Here is a 12,577-nt window from a genome sequence, read left to right as displayed (position 1 = left end):
TTTTCTCTTTCCTTCTAGTTGTAGAATTTCCACTCAGCCAGCCTTCCTGTGGTTCTGGATAATGTCCGCTTTGTCTTTTAGTTGTATTTTTGAAGTGGTTGTGCGAGGCAGCAATTTCAGGTGTTTACCCATGCCGCCATCTTGGTTTCTCCCTCCACTGATTTTTTCTTAAATAATTCTTAATTAGAATCATTTTATAGTCTTTTACTTTCTTTTGTTTGAAAACACAATTTTTTGTTCTTATAAACTAAAGCTTAGCTATTTAAAGAAGGATCTAAGACAGTGATGGCGAACCTTTTGAGCTCGCGTGTCAGCATTTTGAAAAACCCTAACTTAACTCTGGTGCCGTGTCACATATAGAAATTTTTTGATATTTACAACCATAATAAAACAAAGATTTATATTTTTGATACTTATTTTACATATTTAAATGCCATTTAACAAAGAAAAATTAACCAAAAAAATGAGTTCATGTGTCACCTCTGACACACGTGTCACAGGTTCTCCATGACTGATCTAAGATGTTCTTACCCAGTGGTCTAATATTTGGTATTAAAAGACACAGAAGTTAAGAGAATGCACAGAAAAGGAGTTGGACGATGGTAAACTTAAGACTAATACTCATCACTTCAAGTCTAGCCAGAGTAAATGCAGTAGAAAGATGTTAGAGGGCAGGGATGCTGCTGAGTCCTGGCTTGGCCTCTAATCAGCTGTGTCTTCTAGGCGGTTGGTTATCTAGTCTTCCAGTCCCTGTAAGAACTACTTCTCCCATGTCCCTGTCTTGTTTTGCAGGGGTATGTTGAGGATCAAAATGGCAGATACAAAAGTTGATTTTATAATGGTATTCAACAATGGTATTCAAATACTAAGAATTAAACTATGAGTTATTGGAAATGTTTATTTATTTTTTGTTTTTGTTGTTAATCCTCACCTGAGGATATTTTTCCATTGATTTTTAGGGAGAGTGGAAGAGAGAGGGAAAGACATAGAGAAGCATTGATGTGTAAGAAAACACATTGATTGGTTGCCTCCTGCACATGCCCTGGCCAGGGTCTGGGCTGGGAAGGAGCCTACAACCAAGGTACGTGCCCTTGACTGGAATAGAACCCGGGAACCTTTAGTCCGCAGGCTGACACTCTATCCACTGAGCCAAACCAGCTAGGGCTGAAATGTTTATCCTTAAGTATTGTTTTCAGTTAGCTCCTGTATTCTCCATCTGATGAAAGACTTTACAGCATTTGGTAATCGTTATAGATTGAATGTCTGTGTCACCCCCAAAATTTATGTTCAAAGCTAACCCCCAAATGTGATGATATTTGGTCATGGGGCCTTTGAGATGCAATTAAGTCATGAGGGTAGAAATCTAATGAATTTAGTGCCCTTAAAACAGGGGTGGGGAACCTCTTTCCTGCCAAGAGCTATTTGTATATTTACAGCATCATTCACTGGCCATACAAAATTATCAACTTAAAAATGAACCTGCTGTGTTTGGTCAAACATTTAAAGAACTCACCCTACTGCCTTGGCAGGGCCAGGCCAGACGTCCCCACCCTGCCTTAAAAGGAGCGACAGGACCTTGCCCTTCCTCTTTGCTCTTTGGCTAAGTGATAAGACAGTGAGGAGACGGCCATTAGCAAAACCAGGAAGAGGCCTGCACAGTACGAGGACCTTCTAAGTGCCTTGATCTTGGACTTTCCAACCTTTGGAACTGTGAGAAATCAATGTTTGTTGTTTAAGCCACCCAGTCTATGGAATTTGTTATAGCAGCTCAAGTAACACAGTAATATCAAGTTAATCGGTAATTTCAAGCAATTAGCTGGTCTTGTAAGCCACCTGAAGATACATATCTGAAAGCTTAATCTAAAGTAGTTCAAAGCCAGCACCTTGTTTTTATACAGATGTTTTCTCATTTACTGCAGGATTTATGTACTGATTAAGGAGATCATTGATGGAAAAGGCAACTGAAGGAACTGATCCTTTTGGATAAATAATGAATTCAAGAGTTCTGTACAGTCAGTGCAAAGTGGAATGACAAAATAACGCTTTTAAGTAAGACCCAATCGTAAATGTGCTAAACCTTTTAAATCAAAAATTATATTTTTAAGCAGCTAAGATCTGAATTTAAGTGTTATTTCACGTAGCATTAAGATTTTTAAAATGTACTGTTTTCTTAACCTGCTATGTCTCCTACCACAAAATAAAAGACACACATTTGCCCTGATGTGCCCTGAACTGACTGAATCATCTTCCTGCAAAAGGCAGTGGCCATCTCCTGACTTTTGCATCCCCTTTCTCCTATTGTCCAGGCTCAAACTCTGTCATATTTTTGACTCCTCTATCTGCCAGCCTACCCACATTTGCTTCAGTTAATCCCCTCAGCGGTTCTCAACCTGTGGGTCGCGACCATCGGAAAACACATATAGCATATCAGATATTTACATCATGATTCATAACAATAGCAAAATTACAGTTATGAAGTAGCAACGAAAATAATTTTATGGTTGGGAGTTACCACAACATGAGGAACTGTATTAAAGGGTCACAGCATTAGGAAGGTTGAGAACCACTGCCTTAGGATATTAAAGAACAGTTCAAATGATTCTTGCCTATGTTCTCTTCTCCATCATTTTGCTCCTTCTTCACCCGCCATCTACTAAGTGCCTACTAATGGGGATAAAAGATCCCTCCATTCCTTTCCTAGAGCATCTTAGAGTCTCATTGGGGAGACCAACACAAAGGCAATATTTATAGCACAATGTGAAGCTTGCTGTGAGAGAGGTAACTTCAGATCATTCCAAGATCACACATATAACAACTAGTACTGTCTAGTGGAGTCAAGACATCTTCAGAGAGGAGATGACAAGAGAACTGAATCTGGAAAGATAAGTTCTTTGAAGGCAGACGAACAGCCACATCTCCCCTCTATACTTTCATGTGGACTCTGGTCAGTCTAAGGTTGGCCTCCAGGCACTATATTGTTACTTCCATATGTATTCTGACAGAGCCAATCCTGAAAGCTCAGCTCTGATGATGTCAATCCTCTGCTCAAAAACTTTAGATTTTCATGAATTTAAAGGTACTCGTTCTTATTTTATTTTTTTTACTATCACCCCAACATAACATTCCATCTCTACTCTTGTCAAACTAGACAAATGACGAATGCCTAAAGCTCTCGGACTTTACTGCTCTATCTTTACCAGGGTGTTCCCTGAGCCCTGAATGCAAGTTCTTGCCACCTCTGACCTATCCCTACAGAAGAGCCAGTTCACACAGCACCTTCATCCATCAGGTATGCGTTTCTCTCATGGTGTTTTATTCTTACACCTCTTAGAACAATTTCTATATCCTGCCTCACATCTCTGAATCATGGGCCCATTTCCTATTCTAAATGGAAAGCTTCTTGAGAAGGAACCATTTCAGACTCCTCTTTGAATCTCCTACAAAACCTGGTATAAAGTCTTACCTTAAAATAAGCAATTAATAGAGAATAAATAATTTTTCTGTTGAATTTGAGGAACAGAGGTAAAGACAAAGAAAAAAAATGAGCAACAAAAAGTCATTAAATTAACTGTCTTACTGGGAAGGACGGTGGAAGGACCATATGCTTTGGGAAGCAAGTCAGCGAACCCACAGCGATCACAGCCTTCACAGGAATCGTTAGGATCTGGGGAGTGAAAGGCAGACCATAGGAAGTATTTAAGTCTGAGGTTGATCCTGACTGTTACTGCATTACTTTTTGGTATTAAAACAACTCACATTACATTAGCAATAATCAACTCTTATGCAATATTAAAAACCACTATGGTACTATTTAATCTGACCAATGTACTCCATAAAATGCACTGAAATACAATCAATTTCCATGTACTTCACAGTGATTCATTAAAAACATGGTAAACAAGACCAAACAATGGAGAAGAAATAAAGAATAGATTTTTTTTTTATAATACAGGTTATTTTGTAAATTATAATAATTAAAGAAGAAAAGTCAAATTGTACTCCTAAAACAATGCATGGAAAATCCAGTGTTTTCTAGAGTTATACACCTTTATATTTTTCATATATAGTAATAAGCTAACATAACCTAATATAAAAAATGAGTTAAACATTCCAAATTTAAAAAAAAATTTAATCTTCACCCAAGGATATTTTTCCCCCCATTGATTTTTAGAGACAATGGAAGGGAGGGAGGAGCAGAGGGGAAGAGAGAAAGAGATGTGAGAGAGACACATCGACTGGATGCCTCCCAGGCAACACTCTAACCACACTGGCCAGGGCTAACCACTCCAGATTCTGAATCTTAACTCACACTCATTTGTAACTCACAAAGATATTTATTTAAGGTAACTTTTCCTAATTTTTATTTTCATCCATAATAACAAAAACTTATCTTAGCCACGAAATATAATTATTTCTATCATGAGTGATAAACATGAATTCCATAGATTTAATTTGATATTTTCCTAACAAATCATTTATTATTAAATGTTTTTTCTCAATTAGTTTTCTTTCCTGTGGGGCTGAATGTGCTGAAAACAGGTAGGAGAACAAGGGTAGCAATACACTGAATTTAGCAATGCACAACTTCCCAAAGAGCATTTCAATGTTAAAAATTAATATATTTAGGTCTGGCACAAATACATACATTAAAATTTTGTCTGTGATGTAGAATGACTCATATAAGCACTCATGAGACCAATATTCTCTAAACCAGTGGCCGCCAACCTTTAGGCCCTCATGGACCACCAGTGGTCCACGGACTACCGGTTGGTGACTGCTGCTCTCAACTATTCTCAAAAGCTCAGTTTTTAAGGTATAAATCAGGCAAACTATAACTTTATGGGTAAATATAGTTCTGTTTATGTAAAAACAACAAAAAACCCTCAATTATTCTGAAAGCACTCATAAAGTCCTTACCTCATAATCTGTTGTGATCTGTATGGCTCCATCATGAATCCCTTCCAGTTTTTTTGCAGTAAGCTTGACTCTGAACACTGCAAAATAGCCTGGGGCTAGTATCACCTGTATGTAGCAGAAATGACAATTATTCATTAGTCTTGCTAGTTGAAGTTCCCGTTAAAATGAAAAAGATTATAGTGATAAACTGACTTCTGAATCCTAACATATACAAGGATGACACTGAGTTACCATATCATGTATAAATATCTTAAAACAATGCCCATCCTTGGCTTTTATCTACATTTATTCCATGTGCCACTTAGAAAACTGGATCCTCGAGGAACAGAGTCCCAACTGCCAGGGTGGGGCCGGGAATGGTCCGCAGGCACTCCCCAGGTGCCTGCATGGAGCGGAGGGACACAGCCTTCAGCCACAGTAGGGCACAGGCACATACGAAGTTGGTTCCGCCATGATGATAATCATGTCTTCAGAGCAATGCCATGGAAGGAAGAGTTGCGCAATATAAATTTGGAAGAAGAATGGGGGTCTTCTTTGTCTGCTCAAGCTGTTTACTGCTGTTTCTGACACTTCATCTTTTCAGTTGTGGAATTAAAACCACACCCAAGTAAACCATGAGATTCACTTTGTGAAGTTATATTTTAGAGCTTAGTAGTTGTACTTACATCAAGACAACAAATGTTGATAGACCAAATATATTCACTTTCCCATTTTTAGAAGCATTTCTGTGCTCGTTTTCTGTGATTCTAATATTTTCATCCTGATTTTATAACTACCCAAGTCAGAACACAGGTCTGAAGAGCAGAGGATATTGGCAATGTGTGTTTTATAAGGTACAGAATGCTAATTTAGCTCACAGGCTTGGCGTTTTAGAAAACAGTTGAAAGATTAAGCATTACAAACTTTAAAAAAGTCATTTTTGGAGATTCTATTTTGAAGTTCACCTTAGCACAACAGTCAGGGTTCATAAGAATAATCTGTTTGTTCCTTGTTTTTATATTTATAGTTTTTAACATTTTTGGTTTTGTTTTTTAACCCTTTTCGGTCCAACCTCGAGGCAGACTTGACAGACCAGGCGCTAGGAGCAGATCCAATGTCAAGCAATTAAGAACATTAAAAAGTTCAACATTCAATCCCGTCAATTAATTTGGACCAGACTGTTTGAATTCCAAAAATAACATTGGACCGCAAAGGGTTAAAATATGTTTTTATTGATTTCAGAGAGAGGGAGAAGGAGAGTAGGGTAGAAACATCAATGATGAGAATCACGTATCTGCTACTTCCTGCACCCTCCACACTGGGGATCGAGCCTGAAATGTGGGCATGTGCCCTGACTGGGAATTGAACCTTACCTGGTGGTTCATTGGGTCGATGTTCAATCACTGAACCACATAGGCCAGGCTATATTATTTCTGAACCAAACTTAAAACATTATAAATTATTAAAATGTAAACACCCATAAATCCACCATTATTCAGAAATATCCAATTATGCAGCTTGAATGCTACATAGTTGCAATTAGAATACATTATTTAGTAGTTTCCAACTTTTTCATAAATCCTTTTCCAAGTTTCTACAATCATATTTATAATTGTTTGTTTGCTTCAATACTTAATTATAAAATCATGATTTCTTTTATGTATTTGGCTATCTCCAGTTGCTTAGAATCATTAATAATGCTATTATAAACATCTTCATTCTCACAACTTTTGGCTCTTAAGTAGCTTGCATGGAAAGAATTCTAGGAGAGGTATATATTGCCAAACTGCCCTCTGAAAACACGGTTTTGGGGGATCCTTCCATTGGTTTTAAAGACAATTTTTAAATCAGTTTTTAAAACTTAAGGCATTCCCTGAAAGTGTATCTGTCCTCAATCTCTGCATTAGGGCATCTGATTTTCCTTTTATAAAACTGCTGCAAGAGGTTCTATTTGCACCTATAGATGCAGTTTTGGTTCTTCTCATGAGAGGGGATCCTAATTCTGTTCCGAGTAGGTGTAAACTCCAAGTTCCCTTTTTAGCAGTGGGAGGGCTTAGACCAGTGATTCTCAACCTTCCTAATGCCGTGACCCTTTAATACGCCGGGTACTCATATGTGGGCGTAACTGCATGTGGGTGGACCCACCTGGAGACGGATAGAGGAGTGGTGTCTCGGTTCCTAAGATCACTGAAAATATGTGTTTTCCGATGGTCTTAGGCGACCCCTGTGAAAGGGTCGTTCGACCCACAGGTTGAGAACCTCTGGCTTAGACTAATACTAGTGTACCCACTTTCTCTTGTTTTGCGCTTCCAGCTATCTATATTTATAAGACAGAAAAAAGTACATGGGTAGAGATCAAACAATGTTTACCTCATTGAACTCTTCTAATCAGTGCAGAAAATTGACCAGAACTACTGTATCACTGAACACAGGATTAATTTAGTACCTATGGGACCTTCTCCTGTAACGACACCTGTATTATAAAAGGACTAGAGGCCTAGTGCATGAAATGTGTGAACTTGTGGGGTGGGAGAGAAGTGTCCCTCAGCCTGGATTGCAGGAGGGCGCAGGCCAGGCTGGGGACCCCACCAGTGTATGATTGGGGCCGGGGAGAGACACAGGAAGTTGGCCAGTCGGGGAGGGACCGCGGGAGGGCTCCAGGGCATGTCTGGCCCGTCTCACTCAGTCCTGATCAGCCAGACCCCAGCAGCAAACTAACCTACCAGTTGGAGCGTCTGCCCCTGGTGGTCGTGCACATCAGAGCGAGCGGTTGACCGGCCTTAGCGTATCATTAGCATATTATGTTTTGATTGGTTGAACGGACAACCGGACACTTAGCATATTAGGCTTTTATTATATAGGATAATTTAAATTTTGCTTATTGCAGAACTTTTAATGACAAGGTAGAATCCCTTTGGGTTTCAAGTGCTCTCATCATAAAGGGAGGGGCTTGAAGTAAATGACCAATGAGGTCCTTTCAAAACCAAATAACCACTACTATTATGAATCTCATGAAAATATTAGTTGAAGTATGTGACATAGCAACAGTCTTTTGTCTGGTGTTTAGACATACATCTACACTTAAGGAAACAATGAGGTTTACTTACTGATGACTGGTCTGATAGAGAGGATTTTTCTAACTCTGGAAGGCTCGCAATTATTGTTGTTCTATTGCCTCTTTCAGTAGCTATGAGTTCTATTGACAAGCCATCTCCTATGATGTGCCAACTTTTTATAGCCAACTTAAAAAAGAAAAAGATATGAAAGTGATTATTGCAGCACTAGAATAAAATACTTAAATGTGATTTAGAATAAAAAAAGATTTTTTTTTTACCTCAATTGGATTACTGTTTATAATTGCAAACAAAATATTACTCGCTTCTGTAGCACTCAGTACGCCAAAATCTATGAAACGTTCCTCTATTTTGGGGGGTAATACAAAGTACTGAAAAGATATAAAAGAACTAAATTATATGTAGTTATCAAGAAAAAGTGACTACATTAAGATATTCTAAGGTTTCTATATTTCATGTAAATATACATATATGCACACATAAAATATGATTAAAAACTTTATATAATGAAAACATTATGAGTAATCGAAATGAAAACACTCCTCGCCTCTACTGAAGAGCTTTTCTTCCTCTGAAGGCACATAAAAGCAGCAGAAAGGGAAAGGGAGAGGGTAAGTGGAAAGAGCCCTAGAAGGCAGGCAGAGAGCCCTTGGTCTCGGTCACACCACACATCACGAAAGCAGCTACAAATACATAATCATTCAAGCAAAACGAATGACGGAGCAGAATAATATGAAGACCTCCAGCTCCAATATTCTTACTGATGCCAGCTTTTTGGAGAGCTACATTTCTGTCATTTTCTTTTTCTCTTTCTATCAGTTTCACTTATTTTATAAACTTTCATCAACTGCTTTCAGGACACTGGATTTTTTTTTCTGTCTGATTTTCTGTAGTAGGAAGGCTTATATGCTAAACTTCTGCTTAGATTACTATTCCAACTATGTGTCTTTACAACTTCCTTTCTTTTTTACTACCTGGTTCTTTTCTTCACCCTGATGCTTCCTAGTCTCTTCCCTACATGGTTCCCTCTTCACCCTCCTTATCCCCTCCCCCCATTATGAATTTCCCCTCTGTTTTGTTTGTTTTTAGCTTCCCCATAATGATAACAGTTTAAAAGCAAAATCAAGAGAAAGCAGAATGTGGAGAAGATCTAAGTGGAGACTGTAACTAGAAGATCCAACTGTATCATGAGGGGAGACAGCTGCTGGGAAGAGTAAAAACCACTTTTCTTAAAGTACAGACGAGGGAGGAATTAGATTTACTTGTAAAGCACAGTAAACAGCAAAATGCAAGGGTGCCTAATAATGGTGACTGCCTAATACCTGAAAACACAGAAAATGGGAAGGGGTTTAAATTTTAAAGGTAGATAACATACTTACATCTAAAAAGCCTGTATATACCCGCACAGGCAAATGAAATTTGGAAGCATTGGTAATGAGTAAAATGTTGTTATCTATGTGCACAGATGATGTGGATGGCATAAAAAAGAGGGTAAAAATGTATCCTGATTCGTTTGGAAGAATTAAGACTGGTTTGCTGAAGTTGTGAACCTAGGAAATGATGGGAGAGAAAAACACATCTTAGTATCTCCTAGCTGGTAGATCAGTGAAGTTAAAGTATGAAGGGTTTCAGACATACTTTAAACATTGTTTTGGCTTCCTCTGGTAGCAACACATCATGAATGAGGATCGCAAAACTGAAAGTGTTAGTAAGGTAAATTGGCCTTTCCACAGGATCAGCAGGGCTGTCTCGGATGTGAAACAATGTTGCAGCGTGATCAAATCCCAAATAACTATTTGAGACAAAAAACAAAACAAAATAAATCATTTTTATTTCCATGTGTTAACTTAAAATCCAAGTTCTTTTGTTGTGAGCAATAATTTATGTTTAGCACTAAGGGGCTGTTAGTAGAGAATTAAAACTATAAATATTTTAGTGATTGACCACATGATTTAAAACAAAATGCAAAATATTGACATGTTATATAAAGAACTATTTTCAACTGAATTATATGTAATCAAAAAGTTAAAACCAAGAACATATTAACAGAAAGAGTTGTAAGCTAATAAAAAATGTTTTTCATTAAATTATAACCATCCTTGTCCCCACCAAGTTGGATATTAACTTACTGGTTACAGCAGCGATTTCCAACAGGTGTGCCACAGGAATTGTTAAAACATGCAACACCTGATTATTTAGAGGTCCGAGGCACTGACATCTTTTCCCTTTCAGTGGTTCTCAGCCTTCCTAATGCTGCGACCCATTAATACAGTTCCTCATGTTGTGGTGACCCCCAATTTCATTGTTACAAATGGAACATAATTAAAGCATAGTGATTAATCACAAAAACAATATGTAATTATATATGTGTTTTCCGATGGTCTTAGGCGACACCTGTGAAAGGGTCTTTCAACCCCCAAAGGGGTTGCGACCCACAGGTTGAGAACCACTGCCTTAGATTGTAAAAAAAAAGACAATAGCCAATACAACAATAGCTACACAACAAATCTGTGAATGAATCAAAATTATACCTGTTTTTTTTCACATCTGCAAAAACAAATTTTTTGGTGTGCCCAGAATTTTAGTAACTAGTTTATGTGTGCCATGAGATGAAAAAGGTTGAAAATTGCTGGGTTACAGTATAATTAGTAAATGAATTATATATATTATCACCCATTTACAAAAAGTTGTAATTCTAAAACAGTGCATATGAGTTTATTTAAAGGAGTATATATGATTTTGTTTCAAGTGACAACATACTTTAGTAACAAGCCATGACCACTTCCATGTTACAAAAGGAATTTACAGAAAGGAAACAGTTCAATTGACTTAAACATTATTTAAAACTCATAGATTCCTTTTTCTATTGCATTACTGAGTCATCAAGACTTTATTTAAGCCCAAATCACATCAACCCATTTACTTTTTTCTTTTAAGTAAAAAAAAACAATATATAGTAGACTTTTCTCCTTTATAGTTCAAGTTGTTCTTTTCAACAATAATTCCATGAGTTTATGAGAATTTAGCTACTATATTTTTGCTAAAGTCAATTAACAGGAAAATAGAATTTACTGACTAGTAAAAAGTTACAAAGCTTATTTAAAGAGAAACTCACCCATCTAATACTTCAGCTTGATATGGTATTTCAAGTTTAGAATAACTTTTTTCCTTTGCTTTAACAGTGATTTTCCCAGAAAATTGAGATGGTTTTTTTGCCTTTGATGCTGAAAGGAAACACACACACAAGAAAATCTGTCACCTTTTGCTACCTCTAAAGAGTTTATACACAGAAGTGTGAGAGTGACTATGTGGACTGAAAAAATATTAAAAGGAAAACTGAGCTTTCAAATTGAATAGTTTTACAGTATTTTAAATCAAATTATCACATTTTTCATAAAAAATAATGTTTTAATTTTCCTGTAATGGGACAAATAAGGAATTAGCAAATAAACACAATTTGGGAGGATTGGGCTACTGTATTGAGCTACTTCTCTACAGCCATAAGCTTTGGTTTTGCTTATATTTCTTTATTTTTGAAAATTTAAATTCTTTACTGTTGAAAGTATTACATATGTCTCCTCTTCCCCCCATTGACCTCTATTGGCCGCTCCTGCCCCCAGCGTTGCTTGTATTTATAGCAGGCTTTCTCAGCTTTGGCACCATTGACATTTTATGCCACAGTGACCCTTTGTTGTAGGGTGGGGCGGCTGTCCTGTGCACTGTAGGAAGGTCAGCAGCAAACCGGGCCTCCATTTGCTAGATCAGTAGCACCCCCAGCTGTGACAATCAAGAATGCCTGTAGCACTGCCAAATGTCCCTGGGAGCAAAACTGCCTGACTGAGAGCCACTGGTTTATAGCCACACTGAGAAAGAAACATTACTTGCGTGGCCACAGTCTTGCTATAAATGCCCATCAAGTAGAGTTTTGAGCTCTGATCTCTTATAGTAGCCAACCATAACTCACAGAAATAAGAGGAGACTTCTCTCGGCCATCGCATTGTCCTCACAGATGAAATAAACCTCTAAATTCTGTTCTATATAATTCTCACTGGAATTAGAGAAGTAGATTCGGCTGGATCCAACCTGAGTAACTATAGGATGTTGCTTTCAAAGCAAATAAAGCCACCTATCTTTATCCCCTTTGAAGTACTCCAGGAGCACTTCCACTTAGAAGGATTTACAGGTGGGCTCTGCAATGGGTGCTATCCAACTTTGGCAAAAAAATAAAATAAAATAAAATAATAAAAAATATATAAAGGTATGAGATATACTGTGTGGCTGGCTATGCACAGAGATGACTTAGATTTTTAAAATCCCTATTAAGCCTCATTTCCTTCTGCTTGCTATTTTAGCCACTCCTGGGTACTCTTAATTTTTTACTATTTATTCTGATATAAAGTTGATCATAAGGGCTATAATTAAGGCATTTCATGATATCTTATCAAGTTATATTTTAGCAAATAAAGTTTTTAAAAACCTCAAGAAAATTCAGTTAAAAATCCTAAAGAATAGTGACTTGATGAGAAAGATGCTTGCTTGGTAAGTCAACACCATAGAGTTGATATATATGGTGTCTTCTGAAAATATTAAAAGTTAAATAAAACACA

General features: G+C 37.3%; 1 protein-coding gene across 1 annotated transcript in view; it reads right to left on the bottom strand.

Annotated features, from left to right (window-relative positions):
• Positions 1–12,577, bottom strand: part of TMEM131 (transmembrane protein 131) — a 178,074-nt gene that overhangs the window by 74,284 nt on the left and 91,213 nt on the right. The window contains exons 14-20 of the mRNA XM_015570023.1: positions 11,086–11,194; positions 9,609–9,762; positions 9,350–9,520; positions 8,231–8,341; positions 8,004–8,138; positions 4,918–5,022; positions 3,578–3,664 (exon numbers count right to left, since the gene is read on the bottom strand). Of these exons, the coding sequence (XP_015425509.1) occupies positions 3,578–3,664; positions 4,918–5,022; positions 8,004–8,138; positions 8,231–8,341; positions 9,350–9,520; positions 9,609–9,762; positions 11,086–11,194 (872 nt within the window). The remainder of the gene's footprint in view (positions 1–3,577; positions 3,665–4,917; positions 5,023–8,003; positions 8,139–8,230; positions 8,342–9,349; positions 9,521–9,608; positions 9,763–11,085; positions 11,195–12,577) is intronic.

Source organism: Myotis davidii, unplaced genomic scaffold, assembly GCF_000327345.1.
Source record: "Myotis davidii unplaced genomic scaffold, ASM32734v1 scaffold1065, whole genome shotgun sequence".
Classification (NCBI taxonomy): domain Eukaryota; kingdom Metazoa; phylum Chordata; class Mammalia; order Chiroptera; family Vespertilionidae; genus Myotis; species Myotis davidii.
The sequence above is the reverse complement of the archived record's forward strand: the minus strand, read 5'-3'. Positions and strand labels throughout refer to the sequence as shown.